The 26,705-nt window shown below is 42.9% G+C and overlaps 1 protein-coding gene across 1 annotated transcript in view; it reads left to right on the top strand.

Moving 5' to 3' along the window:
- LOC106595617 (voltage-dependent calcium channel subunit alpha-2/delta-1) overlaps positions 1-26,705 on the top strand; it is a 185,869-nt gene that overhangs the window by 141,680 nt on the left and 17,484 nt on the right. Inside the window, exons 16-32 of the mRNA XM_045722235.2 lie at positions 1,543-1,623; positions 2,871-2,954; positions 3,087-3,161; positions 7,588-7,659; positions 7,771-7,842; positions 7,938-7,999; positions 9,905-9,981; positions 15,618-15,678; positions 16,280-16,377; positions 19,062-19,143; positions 19,394-19,456; positions 20,070-20,185; positions 20,435-20,506; positions 22,867-22,934; positions 23,017-23,055; positions 23,244-23,315; positions 25,314-25,469. Of these exons, the coding sequence (XP_045578191.1) occupies positions 1,543-1,623; positions 2,871-2,954; positions 3,087-3,161; positions 7,588-7,659; positions 7,771-7,842; positions 7,938-7,999; positions 9,905-9,981; positions 15,618-15,678; positions 16,280-16,377; positions 19,062-19,143; positions 19,394-19,456; positions 20,070-20,185; positions 20,435-20,506; positions 22,867-22,934; positions 23,017-23,055; positions 23,244-23,315; positions 25,314-25,469 (1,350 nt within the window). The remainder of the gene's footprint in view (positions 1-1,542; positions 1,624-2,870; positions 2,955-3,086; positions 3,162-7,587; positions 7,660-7,770; positions 7,843-7,937; positions 8,000-9,904; positions 9,982-15,617; positions 15,679-16,279; positions 16,378-19,061; positions 19,144-19,393; positions 19,457-20,069; positions 20,186-20,434; positions 20,507-22,866; positions 22,935-23,016; positions 23,056-23,243; positions 23,316-25,313; positions 25,470-26,705) is intronic.

Raw genomic sequence — 26,705 nt, 5'->3', positions numbered from 1 at the left:
CAGGGATGTAAACAAATGTGTGTACAAAATCTGAGAGAAATAAGCTTTTTGTGCCAATGTAAAATTTCTGGGATCTTTTATTTCAGCTCGTGAAAAATGACACCAAAACCTTCCATGTTGCGTTTATATTTTTTTGTATATAACGTGAAGTTGGAGACATAGCAAGATGGATGTATAGTGTCAAATCTAACGGCATGACACAGTCTCAGTGCAATAAGGAAATCTGATTACAGATTGCACCATGACAGATTCAGAGGTCATCGCACATTTCCAGTAAGCACACACAACACCATGAAGACCATCCAGACGCACTAGAGAGATGGTGTCTTCCCTGTTGTGGTGATGGAGGCTGTCCACCTCATTACTGGAAACAGATGCTTCTCCAGCCACACGTCACAATAGCGGCCCACTGTGTGTTCTCACACACACACACAAGCAAACCGGCACACACACACACACACACACACACACACACACACACACACACACACACACACACACACACACACACACACACACACACACACACACACACACACACACACACACACACACACACACACACACACACACACCACATGGCCCTGTGTCTGGTTACCTGCAAAGACGTGTCATTTTGAGTCCATTAATTTAGGGACAGATTTCTTTCTAGTTTTTTTCCGGATCGTTCCATAGTAAACAATGTTATGTGATTGAACATGGAAACGTGACGTTTTCTCTATCAGGTGCACTTTCATCCCTTATCCACTGTTTAAGTCAGGACGCAACTTGACCTTGATATGAGCTACTTTTAGAACTAGACAGCTGGTGTTTGTATTAGAAGGGTGTTTGCATCACTAGTTGCACTCGGACACACATAGCAAGTTTATAATACAGTATCTACACTTACCATAGTCAACAGCCTGACACCCTGTGTATGCCTTGTTGTCCCCAAATTCACCCTGTAAATACTACCCTGCACAGCTTCCCATTATTTCTGCTATTTTTATTTACAACTAGATAGCTGGTGTTTGTATTGGAAAGTGTATTTGCGTCATTAATTGCCCTGTCTGACACCAATGGAAAGTTATTATGATGGACTCTCACTAATAATCTGTCTTGCTCCACAGGGCTAGTACATTAGCCTGTTCCCATATCTGCTTGTGCTTGAGTTTACAACACAAACAGATATGGGACCAGGCTACTATTTCATTACAAGTAGTATTCTTACCTATAGACTATAGTACACGGACACAACCTACACCAGTATACAGGTGCATAGAGAATGCATAGCAGAGGAGGCTGGTGGGAGGAGCTATAGGAGGACAGGCTCATTGTAATGGCTGGAATGGATTCAATGGAACGGTATTAAACACATCAAACATTGAAACCACATGTTTGTCTCCATTCCATTGGTTCCATTCCAGCCATTACAATGAGCCCATCCTCCTATAGCTCCCCCCCACCAGCCTCAACTGGTGCATATTATACCTGTTGTTATCAGTCTGATAAGACCAGTAGGGGTGCTGTTCTAAAGGAAAATACATGTGATCTGGTTTACAGGAGCTGGGTCTGGTGATCACAGGAACACTTCCAGTCTTCAACAAGACCAACACCAAAGCTGACAAAGAGAGGGGACTACAGGTACAGCGCTGGCTGGCTGGCTGGCAGGCAGGCAGGCAGACTGACTGACTGATTGGCTGGCTGGCTGGCTGGCTGGCTGGCTGGCTGATTGATTGACTGGCTGGCTGGTTGACTGACTGGCTGGCTGGTTGACTGGTTGACTGGCTGGCTGGCTGGCTGGCTGGCTGGTTGACTGACTGACTGACTGACTGGTTGACTGACTGACTGGCTGGGTGACTGGCTGGTTGACTGGCTGTATGACTGACTGACTGGCTGGGTGACTGGCTGGTTGACTGACTGACTGACTGGCTGGCTGGTTGACTGACTGGCTGGCTGGTTGACTAACTGGCTGGCTGGCTGGTTGACTGACTGCTATCTGACTGGTTAGCTGACTGCTTACTTGCTTACTTACTCGTTTACTTGCATTCCCGCAATGAGCTTTCAGAAGTGTGTTTGATTTGCACAGCAGTATGTCCCAGAAGCAGGGAGTTGATGACCTCTCAGCCAGGTTCACCTCCAGAACTGAACACTGGGTCACACCACAGGACTGGGAACAGTGGGTTAACTGCCTTGCTCAGGGGCAGAACGACAGATTTTTACCTTGTCAGCTCGGCAGTCGATTACGATGTGGGTCCTTTCTTCCTCTACTATCTCCTTGTTGAGGTACTTGTCAGCCATTTTGCTGATATAGTTTCACTCTTCAAAGCCTGCCCACTCTGTGCCACAGGAAGCAACGACATCTGATAACAGTAGCTAACTGCTTCAAGATGATGCTATTTGGTATTTTGGTATTTTATTAGGATCCTCATTAGTTGTTGTGAAAGCCGCAGCTACTCTTGCTGGGATCCACACAAAACATACAGACAATTAGTAGACAAGAACAGCTCAAGAACAGAACTACATACATTTAAAAACAGCACACACAGCCTACGTATCAATACATGGATGGTGTTTGATGGACCTGTAATGACTAAAGCCAGGCTGAGAATGACTCGTTAATGAGTCACAGTAACAACAAGGATTTCTAAAGGACATTTTTTTATCTCCACGGTGCTCTTTACTTTGGAAATGTTTTTAAAGTCGCCAAGGGACTTGAGTCATCGGAGTAAAATTGTTTTTGTGAATGCCTGTGTGTGTGAAGCACTAGGGGTCCCTCTGAGTGATATACTACTGTGTGTGTGAAGCACTAGGGGTCCCTCTGAGTGAGGTACTATATAATGCTTTGTTTTGGTCTCATTCCACTTTTCCTTGACTGTTTTTTCTCCCAGAGGCCCCAAAACCAGCTAATCCTGGGAGTGATGGCTATCGATGTGTCTCTGGACGACATCAAAAGACTAACGCCAAGATTTACAGTAAGACACACTCGCATGTGTGCTACACACACACACTAACACATACCCACATAGCCTATGTTAAGCATCCAGAACACCATCAATACCATCGACACACACACTAACTATCCCGTCTCTTTCTACCTCTTGTAGTTTGGACCAAATGGCTATTACTTTGCCATTGACCCCAACGGTTATGTCTTGCTGCATCCCAACCTCTGCCCAAAGGTACAGTACACACACACACACACACACACACACACACACACACACACACACACACACACCAAAACTACAACACTCATCTGTTCCTTTAATCACAGTATGCTGCACAACCATGTTAAGCAAAGCCCCAATATACCTGTTAGCAAGGCATGGGAGATTTAGCAGCCTGGCGTTAGCCTACCGTTAGGCTAGCATAGCTTAGCATTACCCTAGCGTAGCCTAGCCACACTTAGCTTTGTTTGGCTAGCTTCCCCTAGTACTATCTCGGAAAAGGTCACCATATGGGTTTGTGTAGAGAAGGTTTGCGAGGGACACTTCATGATTTCCACACAACAAACACAGGGAGAACATGGAGCTTACGCCCACGTAGCCATGTGTTTCACATCAGTCTTTAGTTTAAGGTCCGCCTCACAGCTTTCCCGTAAACTGCCCTGAGGAAATATGTCACTGGTGTTCTTGTATCAAAACATCATTACTGTGCATTAAATAAATACACAAGTATGGGTAAAGACTTCAGATAATTGCTGTGGTTTGGTGATATTATATAGCTCTACATACACTCCCTGTATATAGCTCCACATTGATCTGGTACTGGTACTCCCTGTATATAGCTCTACATTGATCTGGTACTGGTACTCCCTGTATATAGCTGCACATTGATCTGGTACTGGTACTCCCTGTATATAGCTCCACATTGATCTGGACTGGTACTCCCTGTATATAGCTCCACATTGATCTGGTACTGGTACTCCCTGTATATAGCTCCACATTGATCTGGTACTGGTACTCCCTGTATATAGCTCCACATTGATCTGGTACTGGTACTCCCTGTATATAGCTCCACATTGATCTGGTACTGGTACTCCCTGTATATAGCTCCACATTGATCTGGACTGGTACTCCCTGTATATAGCTCCACATTGATCTGGTACTGGTACTCCCTGTATATAGCTCCACATTGATCTGGTACTGGTACTCCCTGTATATAGCTCCACATTGATCTGGTACTGGTACTCCCTGTATATAGCTCCACATTGATCTGGTACTGGTACTCCCTGTATATAGCTCCACATTGATCTGGTACTGGTACTCCCTGTATATAGCTCCACATTGATCTGGTACTGGTACTCCCTGTATATAGCTCCACATTGATCTGGTACTGGTACTCCCTGTATATAGCTCCACATTGATCTGGTACTGGTACTCCCTGTATATAGCTCCACATTGATCTGGACTGGTACTCCCTGTATATAGCTCCACATTGATCTGGACTGGTACTCCCTGTATATAGCTCCACATTGATCTGGACTGGAACACCCTGTATATAGCTCCACATTGATCTGGTACTCCCTGTATATAGCTCCACATTGATCTGGTACTGGTACTCCCTGTATATAGTTCCACATTGATCTGGACTGGTACTCCCTGTATATAGCTCCACATTGATCTGGACTGGTACTCCCTGTATATAGCTCCACATTGATCTGGTACTGGTACTCCCTGTATATAGCTCCACATTGATCTGGTACTGGTACTCCCTGTATATAGCTCCACATTGATCTGGTACTGGTACTCCCTGTATATAGCCTCACATTGATCTGGTACTGGTACTCCCTGTATATAGCTCCACATTGATCTGGTACTGGTACTCCCTGTATATAGCTCCACATTGATCTGGTACTCCCTGTATATAGCTCCACATTGATCTGGTACTGGTACTCCCTGTATATAGCTCCACATTGATCTGGTACTGGTACTCCCTGTATATAGCTCCACATTGATCTGGTACTGGTACTCCCTGTATATAGCTCCACATTGATCTGGTACTGGTACTCCCTGTATATAGCTCTACATTGATCTGGTACTGGTAGTCCCTGTATATAGCTCCACATTGATCTGGTACTGGTACTCCCTGTATATAGCTCCACATTGATCTGGTACTGGTACTCCCTGTATATAGCTCCACATTGATCTGGTACTGGTACGTCCTGTATATAGCTCCACATTGATCTGGTACTGGTACTCCCTGTATATAGCTCAGCATTGATCTGGTACTGGTAGTCCCTGTATATAGCTCCACATTGATCTGGTACTGGTACTCCCTGTATATAGCTCCACATTGATCTGGTACTGGTACTCCCTGTATATAGCTCCACATTGATCTGGTACTGGTACTCCCTGTATATAGCTCCACAGTGATCTGGTACTGGTACTCCCTGTATATAGCTCCACATTGATCTGGTACTGGTACTCCCTGTATATAGCTCCACATTGATCTGGTACTGGTACTCCCTGTATATAGCTCCACATTGATCTGGTACTGGTACTCCCTGTATATAGCTCCACATTGATCTGGTACTGGTACTCCCTGTATATAGCTCTACATTGATCTGGTACTGGTACTCCCTGTATATAGCTCCACATTGATCTGGTACTCCCTGTATGTAGCTCCATTCTTGTGCATTTTGTTTTATTCCTCGTGTTAGTCAATATTTTATATTACAATTTTTTTAACTCTGCATCTGAGCTATATACAGGGAGTACCAGTACCAGATCAATGTGGAGCTATATACAGGGAGTACCAGTACCAGATCAATGTGCAGAGGTACGAGGTATTTGAGGTAGATATGTACATGAAGGCAGGGTAAAGTGACTAGGCATCAGGATAGATAATAATAAGGTACCTGAGGTAGATATGTACATGAAGGCAGGGTAAAGTGACTAGGCATCAGGATAGATAATAATAAGGTATTTAAGGTAGATATGTACATGAAGGCAGGGTAAAGTGACTAGGCATCAGGATAGATAATAATAAGGTACCTGAGGTAGATATGTACATGAAGGCAGGGTAAAGTGACTAGGCATCAGGATAGATAATAATAAGGTATTTGAGGTAGATATGTACATGAAGGCAGGGTAAAGTGACTAGGCATCAGGATAGATAATAATAAGGTATTTGAGGTAGATATGTACATGAATACAGGGTAAAGTGACTAGACATCAGGATAGATAATAATAAGGTATTTGAGGTAGATATGTACATGAAGGCAGGGTAAAGTGACTAGGCATCAGGATAGATAATAATAAGGTATTTGAGGTAGATATGTACATGAAGGCAGGGTAAAGTGACTAGGCATCAGGATAGATAATAATAAGGTATTTGAGGTAGATATGTACATGAAGGCAGGGTAAAGTGACTAGGCATCAGGATAGATAATAATAAGGTACCTGAGGTAGATATGTACATGAAGGCAGGGTAAAGTGACTAGGCATCAGGATAGATAATAATAAGGTACCTGAGGTAGATATGTACATGAAGGCAGGGTAAAGTGACTAGGCATCAGGATAGATAATAATAAGGTATTTGAGGTAGATATGTACATGAAGGCAGGGTAAAGTGACTAGGCATCAGGATAGATAATAATAAGGTACCTGAGGTAGATATGTACATGAAGCCAGGGTAAAGTGACTAGGCATCAGGATAGATAATAATAAGGTATTTGAGGTAGATATGTACATGAAGGCAGGGTAAAGTGACTAGGCATCAGGATAGATAATAATAAGGTACCTGAGGTAGATATCAAATTGTATTTGTCACATGCACCGAATACAACATGAGCCAGACCTTACAGTGAAATGCTTACTTACAAGCCCTTAACCAACAATGCAGTTTTAAGAAAAATAAGTGTTAAGAAAGTGTATACTAAAATAAACTGAAGTAAAAAATGTATAAAAACAAAATGAAAAAAGAATAAAATAGAAAAATAACAAATAAAGAGCAACAATAAAATAACAGTAGTGAGGATGTATACAAGGGGTACCGGTACAGAGTCAATGTGTGGTGGCACAATTTAGTTGAGGTAATATGTAAATGTAGGTAGAGGTAAAGTTGGCACATAGCATATCTTTGTATGTTTGTATTTGTACCTTATGTGTCTTAAATGGTTTTGTTTAGCTCCTGTTAATATCTCAACTCCTATTTCATAAAGTTTGTTTTGGAGTTCTGGTGCTGTATCTGTCTAGGCTCATGATGAAGGGTTCATGGACAAAGATTGAGACAAATCCTGACTGGAAATCATTTTAATCTGGACATAGGGTAATTTTTGCATGACTAATTGGCAGTAAGCAAAATAATGATAATATTTAACATAGACAGGTAGGCTGTTTTTTTTCACAGGTCTGTTCTCTTTTGCATGACGAATGTCACCCTTAAAGGTAATTTCACATAGACTGTCTTAAATAATTCCTGGGTGAACTCTTATCTGGGTTGATTCAATCTATAAAACAGTAAATGTTGTATTAAATCTCTCTCTCGCGCATGCGTGCACTCTCTGTCTCTCTCTCACTCTGTCTCGCACTTTCTCGCTCGCACTTTCTCTCGCACTTTCTTTCTCGCTCTCTGTCTCTCGCTCTCTGTCTCGCACTCTAGAATCCTAAATTTCAGGAGCCTGTAACTCTGGACTTCCTGGACGCTGAGCTGGAGGATGAGATTAAAGTAGAGGTAAGATGGAGACCACTGACGGTCTTCTTTTATACTTCCACCTTTGTGTCCACATTCTATCCTGTTGTGGGTTGAACTTGCTCCTAAGAGCTAAGTGTTTTTTGTCCTCAGATAAGAACGAACATGATTAATGGAGAAACCGGCCACCGCACGGTACACACACTAGTGAAATCCCAGGATGAGGTAAAGTAAAACATGATGGAAAAACAAAAACACATTTTTAGACTATTTCGGGGTGAGCTGTCCCTTTGATGACAAATGTGTGTTCTGCTCCACAGCGGTACATAGACCGAAGCGAAAGATCGTACACATATGCCCCTGTAAAGGGTACAGATTACAGGTAACAGCTACATGTACTGTATTTGTACCCCTACCTGAGTATACCATGTACAGTATTCCTTTTTAGGGCCTTGAGTTTTTATTCTGACCACGTGACTTGACCAAGAAAACTCTCATGGGTCAAGAGTCTGGAGTTTTACCTGGTCAAGGCATATAACTAGGTTCCATAAAAACTCAGGGCCCTATCTAGAAGAACAATAGGGGTCACTGTTTTCATCTCTTATGACTACTAGTAGTGCACTGACACCTGATCAATGCAACCGCTTGAAAGGTCGTGGCCATAGAGAATAATAGGGGCTTCTAGTGGCCAAAAGGCAGTTTTAGCACAGGTAGCGCCATTGAGGGCTTCCAACATTTTATCGCAGATAGAACAATGAACCAGATGTTTCACCGGAAGTGTACATTTCAAGCTTCCTGGTGGCATTTCCACTCGCCACCAAAAATGGTGATGAGAGGAAGCCCAGTGGCAGGCAAGTGGGAGAAGATGCAGCTGGATGGATTTTGGCCCACATTCTGCTAAGTTCTCATAGATTTTTAAGCATTTGATACAGTTTTCTGTCCCCAAGACTAGAATATTTTACAGAGTGGACTATGTTTTGTAGACTTTACCCTTTGCCAAAGTTTCAAAATGTTTCGTTGTTTAGAAGGGGTGCAAGGGCGAATTGAGCTATTGCACATGCACACTTCAGAGTATGCGTTCCCTAAGGGAAATATGCAAATACATGCTAGAACACGCCAATAGGATCTCGCTAGCTTGTGCTTGTCTCTGTCCACCTCCTTGCTTGTTCTGCCCACTATAATGAATTTGCTCCCATTGGAAACGACAGTCTGTGGTCTATCTTGGATTAGTTATGCAAATCTCAGATTTTAATGTAGTCAACTGGGTGGACATCCAACTTCATTGGCTGATCCTTCCTGGTGACCCTGTTGGAGTCATGTCCAACCGGGTCATCAGGAGGAATCAGCCAATTGTGAAGAAGAAAATGTACTACTTCAAAATGGAGATTGCCTCAATGACGCTGTCCGTGCTGTAACAGACGCAATAATGGCACAGATACAAAGATGAGTCCTCTATCTATCTCTATGGTTGTGACTAGACGGAGTACTGATACGCCCGGAATTGACTTTTCGTAGCAAGTTAGGAGAACGTTTTAACTAATCCTAACCTTAACCCAATTCTCCTAACCTGTTAAGTGAATTCTCCTAACCTGCTGCGTAAGTTCTCCTAACCTGCTACAAACAAAGTCACTACTGGTTGTAGCTGTGTACCACCTAGTCAAAACCCTCTCGAGCCTGTCCTAAATGTGTGTGTACCACCTAGTCAAAACCCTCTTGAGACTGTCCTAAATGTGTGTGTACCACCTAGTCAAAACCCTCTTGAGACTGTCCTAAATGTGTGTACCACCTAGTCAAAACCCTCTTGAGACTGTCCTAAATGTTTGTGTACCACATAGTCCAAACCCTTTTGAGACTGTCCTGAATGTGTGCACTAAACTGGAGCATGCAGATATCTGGAGCAAAATAAGAAATATTGTATTTGAATGGGGAATGATGACTTTTACTGTTCAAATGATAAATGTACTTGTAAAAAATAAGTTACAAAGCTCAGCAGAATATGTCTGTGTGAAAGTTTTAGCTTCAGTGATGACAAGTTTTTAAGACATTTTTGTTTTGATGTGTGGATCAACTTTTAAGTTTGTGTGGTGATCTGATCTGTGATTCTTGCAAATGTGTTCTTTGTTAGAACTCTGCAAAATATGAAAATGTTGTGGTGTGTGTGTGGCATGTAAGTGTGTGTGCACCTATTCATATCTGTGTGTGTGTGTGTGTGTGTGTGTGTGTGTGTGTGTGTGTGTGTGTGTGTGTGTGTGTGTGTGTGTGTGTGTGTGTGTGTGTGTGTTCCCAGTCTAGCCTTGGTCCTTCCAGTGTACAGCCTGCATTACATCCACACTACTATCGGAGACACCATCACCCAGGCCAAATGTAAGTAGAATTCTAAATCACTTTAACCTCCTGACCTATATCAAGGCATGACCTTTTACGCAGTAAACATTTCCTTTGCATATACAGTCGTGGCCAAAAGTTTTGAGAATGACACAAATATTACTTTTCACAAAGTCTGCTGCCTCAGTTTGTATGATGGCAATTTGCATATACTCCAGAATGTTATGAAGAGTGATCAGATGAATTGCAATTAATTGCAAAGTCCCTCTTTGCCATGCAAATGAACTGAATTCCCCCAAAACATTTCCACTGCATTTCAGCCCTGCCACAAAAGGACCAGCTGACATCATGTCAGTGATTCTCTCGTTAACACAGGTGTGAGTGTTGACGAGGACAAGGCTGGAGATCACTCTGTCATGTTGATTGAGTTTGAATAACAGACTGGAAGCTTCAAAAGGAGGGTGGTGCTTGGAATCATTGTTCTTCCTCTGTCAACATGGTTACCTGCAAGGAAACACGTGCCGTCATCATTGCTTTGCACAAAAAGGGCTTCACAGGCAAGGGTATTGCTGCCAGTAAGATTGCACCTAAATCAACCATTTATCGGATCATCTAGAACTTCAAGGAGAGCGGTTCAATTGTTGTGAAGAAGGCTTCAGGGCGCCCAAGAAAGTCCAGCAAGCGCCGGGACCGTCTCCTAAAGTTGATTCAGCTGTGGGATTGGGGCACCACCAGTACAGAGCTTGCTCAGGAATGGCAGCAGGCAGGTGTGAGTGCATCTGCACGCACAGTGTGGTCAAAGACTTTTGGAGGATGGCCTGGTGTCAAGAAGAGCAGCAAAGAAGCCACTTCTCTCCAGGAAAAACTTCAGGGACAGACTGATATTCTGCCAAAGGTACAGGGATTGGACTGCTGAGGACTGGGGTAAAGTCATTTTCTCTGATGAATCCCCTTTCCGATTGTTTGGGGCATCCGTAAAAAAGCTTGTCCGGAGAAGACAAGGTGAGCGCTACCATCAGTCTTGTGTCATGCCAACAGTAAAGCATCCTGAGTCCATTCATGTGTGGGATTGTTTCTCTGCCAAGGGAATGGGCTCACTCACAATTTTGCCTAAGAACACAGCCAGGAATAAAGAATGGTACCAACACATCCTCCGAGAGCAACTTCTCCCAAACATCCAGGAACAGTTTGGTGATGAACAATGCCTTTTCCAGCATGATGGAGCACCTTGCCATGAGGCAAAAGGGATAACTAAGTGGCTCGGGGAACAAAACATTGATACTTTGGGTCCATGGCCAGGAAACTCCCCAGACCTTAATCCCATTGAGAACTTGTGGTCAATCCTCAAGAGGCGGGTGGACAAACAAAAACCCACAAATTCTGACAAACGCCAAGCATTGATTATGCAAGAATGGGCTGCCATCAGTCAGGATGTGGCCCAGAAGTTAATTGACGGCATGCCAGGGCGGATTGCAGAGGTCTTGAAAAAGAAGGGTCAACACGGCAAATATTGACTCTTTGCATCAACTTCATGTAATTGTCAATAAAAGCCTTTGACACTTATGAAATGCCTGTAATTATACTTCAGTATTCCATAGTAACATCTGACAAAAATATCTGAAGACACTGAGGCAGCAGACTTTGCGAAAATTTATATTTGTGTCATTCTCAAAACTTTTGGCCACAACTGTAGACAGAATGACAAAACACATTTGTCAGATGACAATGGCATTTAAATGAATACCACATAGGGGTTAAGGGAAGCCTCAGGTTTCAGCTTGTCTGTGAGCACACACAAACACACTCCATCTCTCTCATTCGCTCTCTCTCACACTACACTTATTTCCACATGTGTTCAAACTCCCCTCTCATGTCCCCGTCAAGCTGTGAGATTCCCAATAGTCAAATCATTGTGTGTTGTTAGTCAGTCATTGTGTTAGGATGATGGGTCTTCCATAGGAAGGTCTGTGTTTCGGTCTTCATGGTCTGGTTGTGGGCCTGTGGGTCTGTTTTATTCCCCTCTCCACACTCCACTGTCCCTTACCACTGGGATACACATACACACACACATACATGCACATATACACACACACACACAGGTCTTCCTGGGAAGTTCAGTTTGTCTGGGTACCTCCTGTGGGTCTGTTCGGTCCCCCAAGCGCACACACACACACACACACAGACACACAATCCGTCTTACTTTCCTACCACTCAGTCCCTTAGCTGATTGGGACGGTCCCTGAGTTGATCATCTGTCTTCTGCAGTAAAATGGGAAGCCCATTTCTCATACATCCTGTTCAAGCTGCAATGTTTTTATTCAACACTAAGAGGAATAAAATATTGTGTACCCCTGTTTGCTTCTTTCCTGTCCCCTTCTCTTTCCCGCTCCCCCTTCCCTCCTTCCTCTCCTCTCCTGCTGACCTTCTCACCCCTGTCTTCTCCGTGTGTTGGAACCCCCTCAGTGGAATTGGGCAAGTATTCTCCTCCTGTACCTTACCTCACACCTTCCCTGTCCTCCTGCTCTCACACCTGTAGCATGATGAACAACAGTACCCATAATGCTCTGTTTTATCTTAGTGAAGACGTTCCTGGAACTAACATAATTGTGTCCCATCTCCTTACCAATACAACACCCTTCCTCTAGCCACACTGTCTATCTCTCTTCAACACTAGATTTGCAACTTTTCTGTTTACACTAACCTTGATGTGGTGTGGCCAAAGCCACATTCCTGCTTCCTGTGTAAGTGCAGCTATTAGCATACCGTAAGTACTGAAGTATATAGGCAAACAAAATGCTGTCTGCTGGTATTAGGGTAATGAAAGTAATTCTTGCAGGGACATGTGGTGTGGAAGGGGGGTATGTCATGTAGTTGCCTCCCTCACTTCCTCCAGAGGCAGTGTGGGAGACATCTCCTAAAGAGAAAATCTAGATCTGTCTCTTTACACTTCAGTATCTCTCCTGGATCTAGATTGTGTCATCAAAGTAGTGTAGTGTAAAGAGGTCCATAGTAGTGTAATGATGTTGTGACGTACAATAATCTGAGTCATGTAGATAGGGGTCTTATAACTGATTTAGATAGTGTTTGATCACACTGATTCAGTCCCTAATCTGACCACACACAAGGAGAGCCTTGCATGCGATGCTGCTGCCCAATAGTGAGTGTATGTATGAGTGTGTATTTTCACAAGCCTCTGTATGCATGTTGTTTATCCCACCTGCCCCAATGGCACTCAGATGTGGCTTTGGCACTAACCCTCTAGAGTCTGCTAACAGGAAGGACAGAGGGGAGGATGTTTGCATTATTTTAAGGTGAACCCATAAAAGAGAAAGCGATGAGTGTTTGCCCAAAACATGACTGGACGGTTTCTCCCTTTTTTAGTTTCTCTTTTTTAATCATTCAGAGGTTTACAAGCTCGTAAAATAGTCTTAATGAAAGACAGAAACCACCTCGTCCCCACAGAGCACCACCTCTCTCTCTCTCTCTCTCTCTCTCTCTCTCGCTGTCTCTCTCTCTCTCTCTCTCTCTCTCTCTCTCTCTCTCTCGCTGTCTCTCTCGCTGTCTCTCTCTCTCTCTCTCTCTCTCTCGCTGTCTCTCTCTCTCTGTCTCTCTCCGTCTCTCTCTGTCTCTCTCTGTCTCTCTCTCCTTTTGTGTACACCAGTATCCTTTGCTATTGTCTCCCCAGTGTGTGGGTGTGTGTCTCATGTGGTCGCTGAGTCACATAACAGACTAACAGTCTTCTTTTATTGAGAGAGTGGCCATCCAAAACACATTTGGTTGGGGTAGGTTCCATTTAAATTCAGCCAGAACCGGAAGTGATTTGAAATTCCAATTCAAGAATCGAAAAATCCTTATTGACAATAATGACGCTGATTCGATTTGTGATTTCAATTCACTTCCTGGTTTGACTGTATTGTAATGGTATCGGCTTGCCCAGCCCTGTAACTAAACTCTCCAACCTTTCACCTTTCACCCCTAATTGTACAAATACCGTACAATTGAATATCACTCTAGGTTGCATGTTTACATTCTAAGTGTATGTGATTGCCATGGAATGTTTGCTTTCAACATGGTATCCACATCTTTCAGTGGAGTTCCCTAAAACATGTCTCTGGTTCATCAAAAATCTGTGTATCTGTGTGTGTCTTTTGTGTTTGTATACATTCATTCACATTCTTAAAGACACTGTAGGTGGAGGCAATCTATGATTTTAAAAAAAGGGACAAAATAAACATGGGGCTGTCATTAATGTCTTTTAAATTAGACTTCATGTAATTGAAGTATTGACGATGTACCAAGAATCTACACATGGACATCATTATTTTCCAACAATTACTACCAAAGACCTCATGTACTAGTCTGAAGTCTAGCCCATGAGGTCATGACGAATACCGCACCACAATATAATAATAACAAGCACCATATTTTAAACAATATCAAAGTAATATCCAAGCAATACAACAGGATTATGTTCCATGTTACCATGATGAATGTCTCTTCTATTCCTTTCCATGGCATTGTCATATGAAGACATTACTCAACACTAGTAACCCCATGGATTCATCATTACCACTGTATTACAGTACAGAAAATATGATGATAATGGTACTTGAAATCAATGCATTGAAAGCAATGCAATGTTATCGCTAGAATGCTCATTGTAAACCCTCTCGTTGTGTGACCCTTGTTGCTTGATCAGTCAACATTTACATTTTGAGAAGAAACCTTTTGATGGGAGTGCAATATTTTTATTCAAGGCCTCGCTCTGTGAATAAAATATATTGTTGACTTTTGACCCTTGTGTTTTACCCTGTTTTTTTCTACTTTCCTTCCCTCCTTCCTTCCCTCGTTCACCCATGGGGACGCATCTCGCTTTCACATATTCTCTCTGCTGGGATTTTGTCCTCTCCAGGGGATGAGGGCAAGTATTTTTTTCTCCTCTTGTCTCTCTCCTCCTGTTCTAAGAGTCGTGTCTGTCTGCTGTTTTTCCCAGCATGCATAGGGAAGTCATTCCCACGCCAAGGTTCCATGTCACCCACACGACCTGATTTACATCTGTTCATTAGAGATTGTCTCATACTTTCTTTTTCTCTGCTGTGCACTGCTATCCGTAGATTTTTCTAGACCTAGTTCTAGTCACAGTCAACTAAGTATAAACCCTTTACATAGAGTGTATTTCCTGTATTGTCTTCTATGCTACCAAACCTAATCTTTGCCATAGTATTTACCACCTTTAAGATACAAACTTCTAAGAGCCAAGCTCCCTGGGTGGGGGTGGTACGGTCACCCTGTGACGATGGACAGAGGAATGTATACCCCCACCATGCTTTAAAATGAGGAGTTGACAGACAACACTTAACTTACATTCATCAAAGCTGTATCTCTCTATCAGACGTGGAGTCATGTGTCTATACAAACTGTGGACCGTCTAGGACTGGGGATTGTCTTCATGATGTCTGAATCACCATGGCCCATCAGTTGACAGTCTACTATTACAGTCAACAGAAGTCATTTGATCCATCAGCCATGAATCTCATCAGCATCTGTATCAATCAATGGTCATCATGTTAACTTGACATGAGTTATGTGTGATACCCTTCTTCCGGTTCCAAGGTCTGTGTATATGAATGGCACAGAGATGTTTGTAGGGCTCACAGCTTTCTGCTCTTCTACAGTCTCTGAAAGCCTGCAGGAAGACAAGTTTGAGGAGTATGGATACACTCTCATTGCACCAAGGTAAGAAGATTGACTGTTATTTTTTAGAAAGGTTTATATACAGGTAACTGACAAAATAAAGGAAACGCCTGACTAAATGAGGGATAACAAAGTATATTGAAAGCAGGTTCTTCCACACAAGTGTGGTTCCTGAGTTAATTAACATCCCATCATGCTTAGGGTCATGTATAAAAAATGCTGGGCAGGCCATTATTTTAGCTACCATGGCTACACCACATAGGATGACAATGTCCCCATCCACAGGGCACGAGTGGTCACTGGATGGTTTGTTGAGCATGAAAACCATATTCCATTGGTGTCTCAGTCACCAGATCTCAACCTAATTGAACACATGGGAGATTTTAGAGCGGTGCCTGAGACAGCTTTTACCTCCATCAACAAAACACCAAATGGTGGAATTTCTTGTGCAAGAATAGTGTCACATCCCTCCAATAGAGTTCCAGACACTTGTAGAATCTATGCCAAGGTGCATTGAAGCTGTTCTGGCTTGTGGTGGCCCAATGCCCTATTAAGACACTATGTTGGTGTTTCCTTTATTTTGGCAGTTACTTGTACATATAAATGTATAGGATTTGAGTTTTTTTTTTTTTTCATCCCATAGGGAGTACTGTAAGGATCTGAAGCCGTCTAAAAACAACACAGAGTTCCTGATGGACTTCAACGAGTACATCGACAGGAAGACTCCCAACAACCCACTGTGTGAGTAGCTAAGACCAGGGACAACCAAACACCTTCCCTGGGTTTCTCCCTTCCAACAAATAGTAGCTAAGACCAGGGACAATCAGACACCTTCCCTGGGTTTAACCCTTCCAACAAAGAGTAGCTAATACCAGGGAAAATCAGACACCTTTCCTATGTTCCCTCTTCCAGCCACTAACCAACCACCATCCATGGTTTAACACTCACTGCTCAGAACTGGTGGTGAATAGATTGAGAAATCAGTTACATTTTTACATTATTATTTTTTAACATATACATTACATGTAATGAAGCACTCTGGAATACATTTTATAATGATCCTTTAATAATGATAATTTAGGCTCAACAAGTTACGTGAAAAATGTTGGTTGTTAGACCGTTGTTCAGTGGGCACTAGAACAACATGGGTCTTGGACAGTATTGATGTCTTCATAGGAGGGCCAACTGAGCATGTTCCCTGGGGTGCCTATAGTGAACCATAGGTCTGGATGTCTGGAGTGACTGCTAGGTGCTATGCAGTATACTGTATACAGAAGAAAGACAGTCAGGTCTCTCTGTCTGTAGAACCCCTCCCTCCTTGTGTTGGCCTGTTTGATCCTAACTCTAAAAGTCTGACCATCATACGCCTCAGGGCACATGTGTTAGATGCCTCGGCTTTGCCGCAACACACACACACACAAACACACACACACTCCACCAAGTTATATACCCCCACATACCCCACCTACTGGTCCAATTACTGTGTGTTTGTGAGAAAGACCAGAACCCCGTCGAGGTGAGAGTGCGAGCGGAGCAATAAAAAGGGACAAATCAGGCCTGTGCGCCGGAGCTTTCAGACCAATGGAGACTGAGTCTCCGACATCTGACCAATGCATTAGCAGTACATCACTCTCTGATATAATAGTAGAGGTTAATTACTCGCCTCATTCCTTTCTTTTCCCTCTCAAGTGTTTTTATGAAATGTAGCAATGTCACTCAAAGCTCATGTTTATTGGTCTGATGTGTTGGTTTGAAAAGTAGTACTCAGCCATCTCAATTGGAAAGATACTCAGTCCTTTTTTCTCTTTCAAGTTTGTCCTAGAAATGCAGCGATGTCTCTCAAAAGTAACGTTTATATGCTTGATGTGTAGTCTAGTCAGATTTTTAGGTTTGAAAAAGTCACTTGAAACAATCAATTGGAAATACCCCTGTAATACATTTTTTTTAACCAAGTCCCCCAATTGGTATATTAGTTCCCGTAATTAGGATATTAGTTTCCTTAATTGTCCATTTCTGCTTGGGAGATTGATGGGCGTTTTCTGCAGGACTATAGACTGCTGTGTATACAGACCTTGTGGGATGTTTGGCATGGGTGGGGAGTGGGACATTACATGGTTTACTTGTTTAAGCCACTGCAGTGGCGGTGAAGTACATTAGAATTCCTGGCCTGCCTTCAATCAGAGGCCCCTAATGAAAACCACTGGGGCAGGTGGAGGGAACGGGGATAAAGTGTTACACCAGCTGTTTTCTCTGATGTGTGTGTGGTGTGTTGTAAATGGAGGGTTACCAAGTCTCAACGTTAATGGACTGGAGCAGCGAAGGCAACGGGTTCAAAGTGCGACTCGTGACAGAAAAAAAACGGTCCCCCTTTGATCGCGTACTATTCTGTGTTCAGTTGAGTATTGGTCATGTCGGACGTCTCTGAAATTACTTGGTACATTCCCCCAAAACCACTCCAAGTGCATTTCTTTATTAAGTACTAGTTAATGACTTTACCTCATAATAATATGGTGGCTCATGTTACAGGCTCACATTACAGAAGATTCAGAGACTGTGCTTGTTCTGCTATCATGACAGCACTGGATAACAGCATTGGAGTGCAGGACCTCACACACAACTTGGAAAACAAGATGGGAATGTGTTTTCCCATTCTACTCTTTCTATCCATCATCTGATACATCGTCTGATCCATCTCTTTATTTTATCCCTCTCTCTCTCTTTCTCTCTCACATTACTCTCTCTGTCACCATCTCGCTCTACCTCTCTCTCATCTTTACCTCCCTCGCTCTCTCTCTTTCTCTTGGTCTCTCCCTCTCTTCCAACTCCTCCTCTCTATCTCTCTGTCCCTTCCTCTTTCTTCCTTCCATCCCCCTCCTACTATTATATAGATTGAGTCACAGCTTGTGTCTGTGGCTCTCTGACTCACGGTAGGCCTCTTGGTCAGCGTCTCAAAAACCAAAGGCAGGTTGACGTTTATTGTCACGAGTCTTGCCCTGAAGGCAGAACTGAGCAATATCCACTATCTGGGCCAGCTGCAAAGTCAAAATGTGTGATTTTTAAAAAAAACTTTAAGGTTAGGAGTAGGCATTAAGGTTAGCAGTGTGGTTAGGGTTAGGTTTAAAATCAGATTTGCTGACTCTGTGGCTGTGACAGCTAATGACCACTCTGCAGAGATGCCTCCAGGTCAAGATTCATGACAATAAATTCCAACCTGCAGACCAAACACACTGCTCTTATTAAGATGACTCAGTTTCGTGGCCACTGTCTGAAGGTCAAAGAATAAAGCTAAATTGAATTGAAAAAGAAGGAAAATCCTCTATACCGACAAAGATCAGATACTGATCACTCAGCAGGCAGGTCAATGGGTTTCAGCCTTCTGTTATTATTGAATCAAGCCCAAGTGATGTTGGTTCCTTGTCTTTCAGGCAACGTGGATCTGGTGAACAGATTGTTGCTGGACGCTGGCATCACGTCAGACCTCGTCAAGCAGTGGAGAGATCAGATGCCGTGAGTCAACCAAACTATGCGCACGAAAGCACACAATCCACACACAAATGCATAATTCTTGTTTTAATCAAGTAGATTTAACTAAAAGGTTGTGGTTTGTGAAAGTTTTTTCCACCTAGCTATGAACACAAACAAGGAAAAACAGATACACATTGTCAGCTTGCATGATTTAACCATAGATTTTTGTGTTGTAACATGATGCACTGAAGGACTGGATACTTTTGTCATTGAATGTTCCTATTCCTTTCAGAAATGGAGTCCTGGCCAGGTTTGTGGCCACTGATGGAGGAATCACTCGCATTTATCCCAAAAGGTATTCCTCAAGTTGATATGTGATGTTTTATCTCCTTTTCTCCCTCTCCCTCTCTCCCTCTCTCTCTCCCTCGCTCTCTCTCTCTCTCCCTCTCTCTCCCTCAGCTCTCTTTCCTCTCTCTCTCCCTCAGCTCTCTTTCCTCTCTCTCTCAGCTCTCTTCCTCTCCCTCTCTCTCTCTCCCTCTCTCTCTCTCTCTCTCTCTCTCTCTCTCTCTCTCTCTCCCTCAGCTCTCTTTCCTCTCTCTCTCTCAGCTCTCTTCCTCTCTCTCTCTCTCTCTCTCTCTCTCTCTCTCTCTCTCTCTTTCTCTGTCTCTCTCAGGTATCTTTCTTGTCTCTCTTAGCTCTCTCTCTCGTCTCTCTCAGCTCTCTCTCTCTCTGTGCTCTCTCTCTCTTAGCTCTGTCTCGCTCAGCTCTCTCTCTCTCTCAGCTCTCTCAGCTCTCTCTCTCTCTCTATCCATTGTTCTAATGATGATAACTACCTATAAAGCTTCATGTAGAGCAGTTCAACTTGATCAGTAATTTACATTCAGTATGTTATGTTCTGTAGGAATGTTTGCTCACTTGATAAATCTGTAGTATTAATGTTGATGCAGCTGAGTATGTGTGTTTTTCAGTGCTGGACTAGACTGGACAGAGGACCCAGAGACGTACGAGTCAAGCTTCTATAAGAGGAGTCTGGACAATGACATCTACATCTTCACACCAACACCCTACCAGGAGGACACCAACAGTAAGTCAATGGTGTGTGTGTGTGTGTGTGTGTGTGTGTGTGTGTGTGTGTGTGTGTGTGTGTGTGTGTGTGTGTGTGTGTGTGTGTGTGTGTGTGTGTGTGTGTGTGTGTGTGTGTGTGTGTCTCTGTCTGTCTGTCTGTCTGTCTGTCTGTCTGTCTGTCTGTCTGTCTGTCTGTCTGTCTGTCTGTCTGTCTGTCTGTCTGTCTGTCTGTCTGAACTGACCCCTTCTGTTCCCTCTCTTGTCTCAGTGACTGAGGACTCAGTCCTGGTGAGCAGAGCAGTGAACCTGGACATTGATGGAGTCAGACTCAAACCAGCAGGTAAGGACTCTACACACCAGGGTCATGTTTAATTGGGCACACAACCGTATATTTTTTTTTAACATTTGCAACAGAAAACATCAAAATAATGTCCATGTAGTCCCCCTTCAGTGACTTGTTTCTGTCCAGAGCAGAAAAGGTTGTGGTGGTTGTTTAGTTCAGACTATATTGGAACTGTAATGTTGTGGTGGTTGTTTAGTTCAGACCATAGTGGAATTGTAATGTTGTGGTGGTTGTTTAGTTCAGACCATAGTGGAACTGTAATGTTGTGGTGGTTGTTTAGTTCAGACCATAGTGGAACTGTAATGTTGTGGTGGTTGTTTAGTTCAGACCATAGTGGAACTGTAATGTTGTGGTGGTTGTTTAGTTCAGACCATAGTGGAATTGTAATGTTGTGGTGGTTGTTTAGTTCAGACCATAGTGGAACTGTAATGTTGTGGTGGTTGTTTAGTTCAGACCATAGTGGAACTGTAATGTTGTGGTCATTGTTTAGTTCAGACCATAGTGGAACTGTAATGTTGTGGTCATTGTTTAGTTCAGACTATAGTGGAACTGTAATGTTGTGGTGGTTGTTTAGTTCAGACCATAGTGGAACTGTAATGTTGTGGTGGTTGTTTAGTACAGACCATAGTGGAACTGTAATGTTGTGGTGGTTGTTTAGTTCAGACCATAGTGGAACTGTAATGTTGTGGTGGTTGTTTAGTTCAGACCATAGTGGAACTGTAATGTTGTGGTGGTTGTTTAGTTCAGACCATAGTGGAACTGTAATGTTGTGGTGGTTGTTTAGTTCAGACCATAGTGGAACTGTAATGTTGTGGTGGTTGTTTAGTTCAGACCATAGTGGAACTGTAATGTTGTGGTGGTTGTTTAGTTCAGACTATAGTGGAACTGTAATGTTGTGGTGGCTGTTTAGTTCAGACCATAGTGGAACTGTAATGTTGTGGTGGTTGTTTAGTTCACACCATAATGGAGCTGTAATGTTGTGGTGGTTGTTTAGTTCAGACTATAGTGGAACTGTAATGTTGTGGTGGTTGTTTAGTTCAGACCATAGTGGAACTGTAATGTTGTGGTGGTTGTTTAGTTCACACCATAGTGGAACTGTAATGTTGTGGTGGTTGTTTAGTTCAGACCATAGTGGAACTGTAATGTTGTGGTGATTGTTTAGTTCAGACCATAGTGGAACTGTAATGTTGTGGTGGTTGTTTAGTTCACACCATAGTGGAACTGTAATGTTGTGGTGGTTGTTTAGTTCACACCATAGTGGAACTGTAATGTTGTGGTGGTTGTTTAGTACAGACCATAGTGGAACTGTAATGTTGTGGTGGTTGTTTAGTTCACACCATAGTGGAACTGTAATGTTGTGGTGGTTGTTTAGTTCAGACCATAGTGGAACTGTAATGTTGTGGTGGTTGTTTAGTTTACAACATAATGGAACTGTAATGTTGTGGTGGTTGTTTAGTTCAGACCATAGTGGAACTGTAATGTTGTGGTGGTTGTTTAGTTCAGACCATAGTGGAACTGTAATGTTGTGGTGGTTGTTCAGTTCACACCATAATGGAACTGTAATGTTGTGGTGGTTGTTTAGTTCACACCATAGTGGAACTGTAATGTTGTGGTGGTTGTTCAGTTCACACCATAATGGAACTGTAATGTTGTGGTGGTTGTTTAGTTCACACCATAGTGGAACTGTAATGTTGTGGTGGTTGTTTAGTTCAGACCATAGTGGAACTGTAATGTTGTGGTGGTTGTTTAGTTCAGACCATAGTGGAATTGTAATGTTGTGGTGGTTGTTTAGTTCAGACCATAGTGGAACTGTAATGTTGTGGTGGTTGTTTAGTTCAGACTATAGTGGAACTGTAATGTTGTGGTGGTTGTTTAGTTCAGACCATAGTGGAACTGTAATGTTGTGGTGGTTGTTTAGTTCAGACCATAGTGGAACTGTAATGTTGTGGTGGTTGTTTAGTACAGACCATAGTGGAACTGTAATGTTGTGGTGGTTGTTTAGTTCACACCATAGTGGAACTGTAATGTTGTGGTGGTTGTTTAGTTCAGACCATAGTGGAACTGTAATGTTGTGGTGGTTGTTTAGTTCAGACCATAGTGGAACTGTAATGTTGTGCTGGTTGTTTAGTTCAGACCATAGTGGAACTGTAATGTTGTGGTGGTTGTTTAGTACAGACCATAATGGAACTGTAATGTTGTGGTGGTTGTTTAGTTCAGACTATAGGGGAACTGTAATGTTGTGGTGGTTGTTTAGTTCAGACTATAGGGGAACTGTAATGTTGTGCTGGTTGTTTAGTTCAGACCATAGTGGAACTGTAATGTTGTGCTGGTTGTGTGGTTGTGGTGGTTGATTGCAGTTGTGGGAGTGAAACTGGACATCAGTACCTGGATGACCAACTTCATCAATGCTACTCTGAAGATGAACGTAAGTAGATTGACATTATTTCATAATGACTCTTAATGAACTCTTTGTGTCTGAAATTAAAACCGTTTCCTGTCTCCTACAGTGTAAGGACGAGATCTGTGGTTGTCAGAGGAATGATGAGGTAAGATAATTTGATTGATTATACAATTATATTAAATACGATTATTTGATTGGCGATAGAATTTTAAGACAAATACAACTATTAAATTAAGATGACTTGTTTAAGCATGCAAATAATGATTGAGAATTATACAATTCTACCTCCCCTATATGATTATGGTTTATCCCATTATCTCTATATGATTCCAGCATGTGGACTGTGTCATCCTGGATGATGGGGGATTCCTAGTCATGGCCAATCGGGATGAATACATCGGTCAAGTGAGTCACTCTCATCCAACACTTATTCCATTGATATTACCTTGTTCAGCCCTACTCAACCCACAGTCAACACTGGCTCAAATTAACCTGATCCTGACTAAGTTTACCCAACATGTCCCTAACCCCATGTGCACTTCAACCCACTCAAACCCTATCTGAACCTAACTTCACCATACCCCCCCCCCCACACACACACACACACACACACACACACACACTACACCCAGTGTGGGCCCCTCACCCTACCACTTGAATAAATGTTTTTCAGGCTGCAGGCCCCAATCAGGGTGTGCGCTGGATAAATCAGTCCCCTTCAGATGTTTGGCAGGAGCACTAAAAAACTAGGGTTCCTTGTTTGGAGAAGGCCGCTCGACCCTAAATCATGTTTCCTAAAGGAGGTACGGCTCTCCCTCTCCAGGGGGTCCTGGCGGGTCCCAGCCGACAGATCTGTGACTGTTAATTCATTATTTGTGTTATTCCACAGGGAAAGGGGAGACAGGTTTTTATAGAAGCATTGATTTATATTTCTTTATGACAGACGTGGTGAGCCACAACCAACTGTTTCTCAGAATCTTGGGGTTGCAGGGTCCAAAATGAAGGGAGCGGTGTGATTTTGGGATCGTTCACAACGACCTTGAATAGCGGAAGAGGAGGGCGTTTTTTTTCTTCTCGCGTACACACACACACACACACACACACACTATCACGTACACTTGCTCTGACGTACGCACATATACACGCGCACACACACACCGAAGGGATGTCTAGACGTGCCGTGACCACTTCCTCCATGTTCATTTAGGCTTCCTGGTATACTGTGTTAATTTGATTAAACTGAATCCCACTGCTACATATCAGCTGGGTGAGCCAGGGGGGATTTACTGACTGTGTGTGATTGTGTGCGTGCGCGGGAGTACATGTGCGGGAGTGTGTGTGTGTGAGAGCACATTCATGTGTGCGTGTGTTTTAAAAATGTGTGTGTGTGTCCGAGTGCTCATGAGAGCTGAGATGACTTCACCAAGATTAAAGCTTTTGGGTTTTTATCTCCTCAACAAAACAAGAAAATGCTAAGGAAATCCTTTTTGAAATGGTGAGCCACACTAGCCTATCAGAGGGGGTCATTTCTGGACTGGTCAGTCCTGGACAGGATTTTTACTCAAATCACCTGGGTTATACTCTGAGTGTATAAAACATTAGGAAGACCTGCTCTTTCCATGACATAGAGAGACCAGGTGAATCCAGGTGAAAGCTATGATCCCGTATTGATGTCACCTGTTAAATCCACTTCAATCAGTGTAGATGAAGGGGAGGAGACAGGTTAAATGTGTGCCATTCAGAGGCTGAATGGGCAAGTCAAAATATTTAAGTGCCTTTGAATGGGGTATGGTAGTAGGTGCCAGCCCACTTGACACAACTGTGGGAAGCATTGGCGTCAACATGGGCCAGCATCCCTGTGGAACGCATTCGGCACCTTATAGTTCATGCCCCGACGAATTGAGGCTGTTCTGAGGGCAAAAGGAGATGCAATTCAATATTAGGAAGTTGCTCTTAATGTTTTGCACACTCAGTGTATCTCCGTCAATTATAAAGAGTGGCAGGTAGCCTGGTGGTTAGAGCTTTGGGCCAGTAACCGAAAGGTGGCTGGTTGAAATACCTGAACCAATAAGGTGAAAAACCTGTCGATGTGCCCTTGAGCAAAGCACTGAACCCTAATTTCTCCAGGGGCGCCGTACTACTATGGCCGACCCTTTAGAACAACACAATTCACTGAACCTATCTGTTTTATTTGTATTTATTTTCATAAATGTTTATATGGGCACTGGGAAGTCACAGGTGGTCGCAGATGTGTGGTGTGTGTTGTGTGTGTGTGTGTGTACGTCCAATGTATCTGCGTCAATCTGTGTGTGTTCATGTGTATAAGTGTCTGTTCTGCGTCCATGGGCACTTACATGTGCAATGCGCTTGCACATCTCCTTCCTCCCCCCCCCCCCCCTACAGATCGGCCAGTTCTTCGGGATGATCGACCCTATCCTCATGGTCAACCTGGTTAACATGTCTCTGTTCACGCTCAACAAGACGTACGACTACCAGTCGGTCTGCGACCCCAAGAGGGAGAGCAAGGGATCCGCGGCGGGCCTGCGCTCAGTCTACGTGGTGAGTTACATAAGCCAGAGACACACACACATACACACATACACACACACCGTCACCAGAGGACCATAAATAACCATAAATACAGATTAGACGGACACCAGGGGAAATGCGGGGTAACGAGTAAGAGCCGTTTGAGCAGTTAAAGGCCTCCTGAAAAGAATGGATTAGTCAGAGTAATGTCTTTGGGTAACACTTGGAGTGGACTGAGTGTTAGGTTGCTCTAAGACTATTTTGAAGCTGTTGTAATATGGGATCTTAAAGAGGTAGTGAACATTTTCAATAACAAGCCATAGAATTGTAGTTTAAAGTGATGGTTCACTCTAAAGTCAGATGTTTTTAGATGTCAAACGTAGTCTAAGATCAAGGTGATATGTCTCAAGCCATTTGTTGTGTAGATCAGACTATTTGATGAGGTGATAAGTCCATGTCTCAAGCCATTTGTTGTGTAGATCAGACTATTTGATGAGGTGATAAGTCCATGTCTCAAGCCATTTGTTGTGTAGATCAGACTATTTGATGAGGTGATAAGTCCATGTCTCAAGCCATTTGTTGTGTAGATCAGACTATTTGATAAGGTGATAAGACCATGTTAAAGACATTTGTTGTGTAGATCAGACTATTTGATGAGGTGATAAGTCCATGTCTCAAGCCATTTGTTGTGTAGATCAGACTATTTGATAAGGTGATAAGACCATGTTAAAGCCATTTGTTATGTAGATTAGACTATTTGATGAGGTGATAAGTCTATGTTTAAAGCCATTTGTTGTGTAGATCAGACTATTTGATGAGGTGATAAGTCCATGTCTCGAGCCATTTGTTGTGTAGATCTGGCTATTTGATAAGGTGATAAGTCCATGTCTCAAGCCATTTGTTGTGTAGATCTGGCTATTTGATGAGGTGATAAGTCCATGTCTCAAGCCATTTGTTGTGTAGATCAGACTATTTGATAAGGTGATAAGACCATGTTAAAGCCATTTGTTATGTAGATTAGACTATTTGATGAGGTGATAAGTCTATGTTTAAAGCCATTTGTTGTGTAGATCAGACTATTTGATGAGGTGATAAGTCCATGTCTCGAGCCATTTGTTGTGTAGATCTGGCTATTTGATAAGGTGATAAGTCCATGTCTCAAGCCATTTGTTGTGTAGATCTGGCTATTTGATAAGGTGATAAGTCCATGTTTAAAGCCATTTGTTGTGTAGATCTGGCTATTTGATAAGGTGATAAGTCCATGTC

The sequence above is a fragment of the Salmo salar genome, chromosome 07 (genome assembly GCF_965601325.2).
Source record: "Salmo salar chromosome 07, fSalSal1, whole genome shotgun sequence".
Lineage (NCBI taxonomy): Eukaryota > Metazoa > Chordata > Actinopteri > Salmoniformes > Salmonidae > Salmo > Salmo salar.
This window is presented reverse-complemented; position numbering and strand designations above follow the sequence as displayed.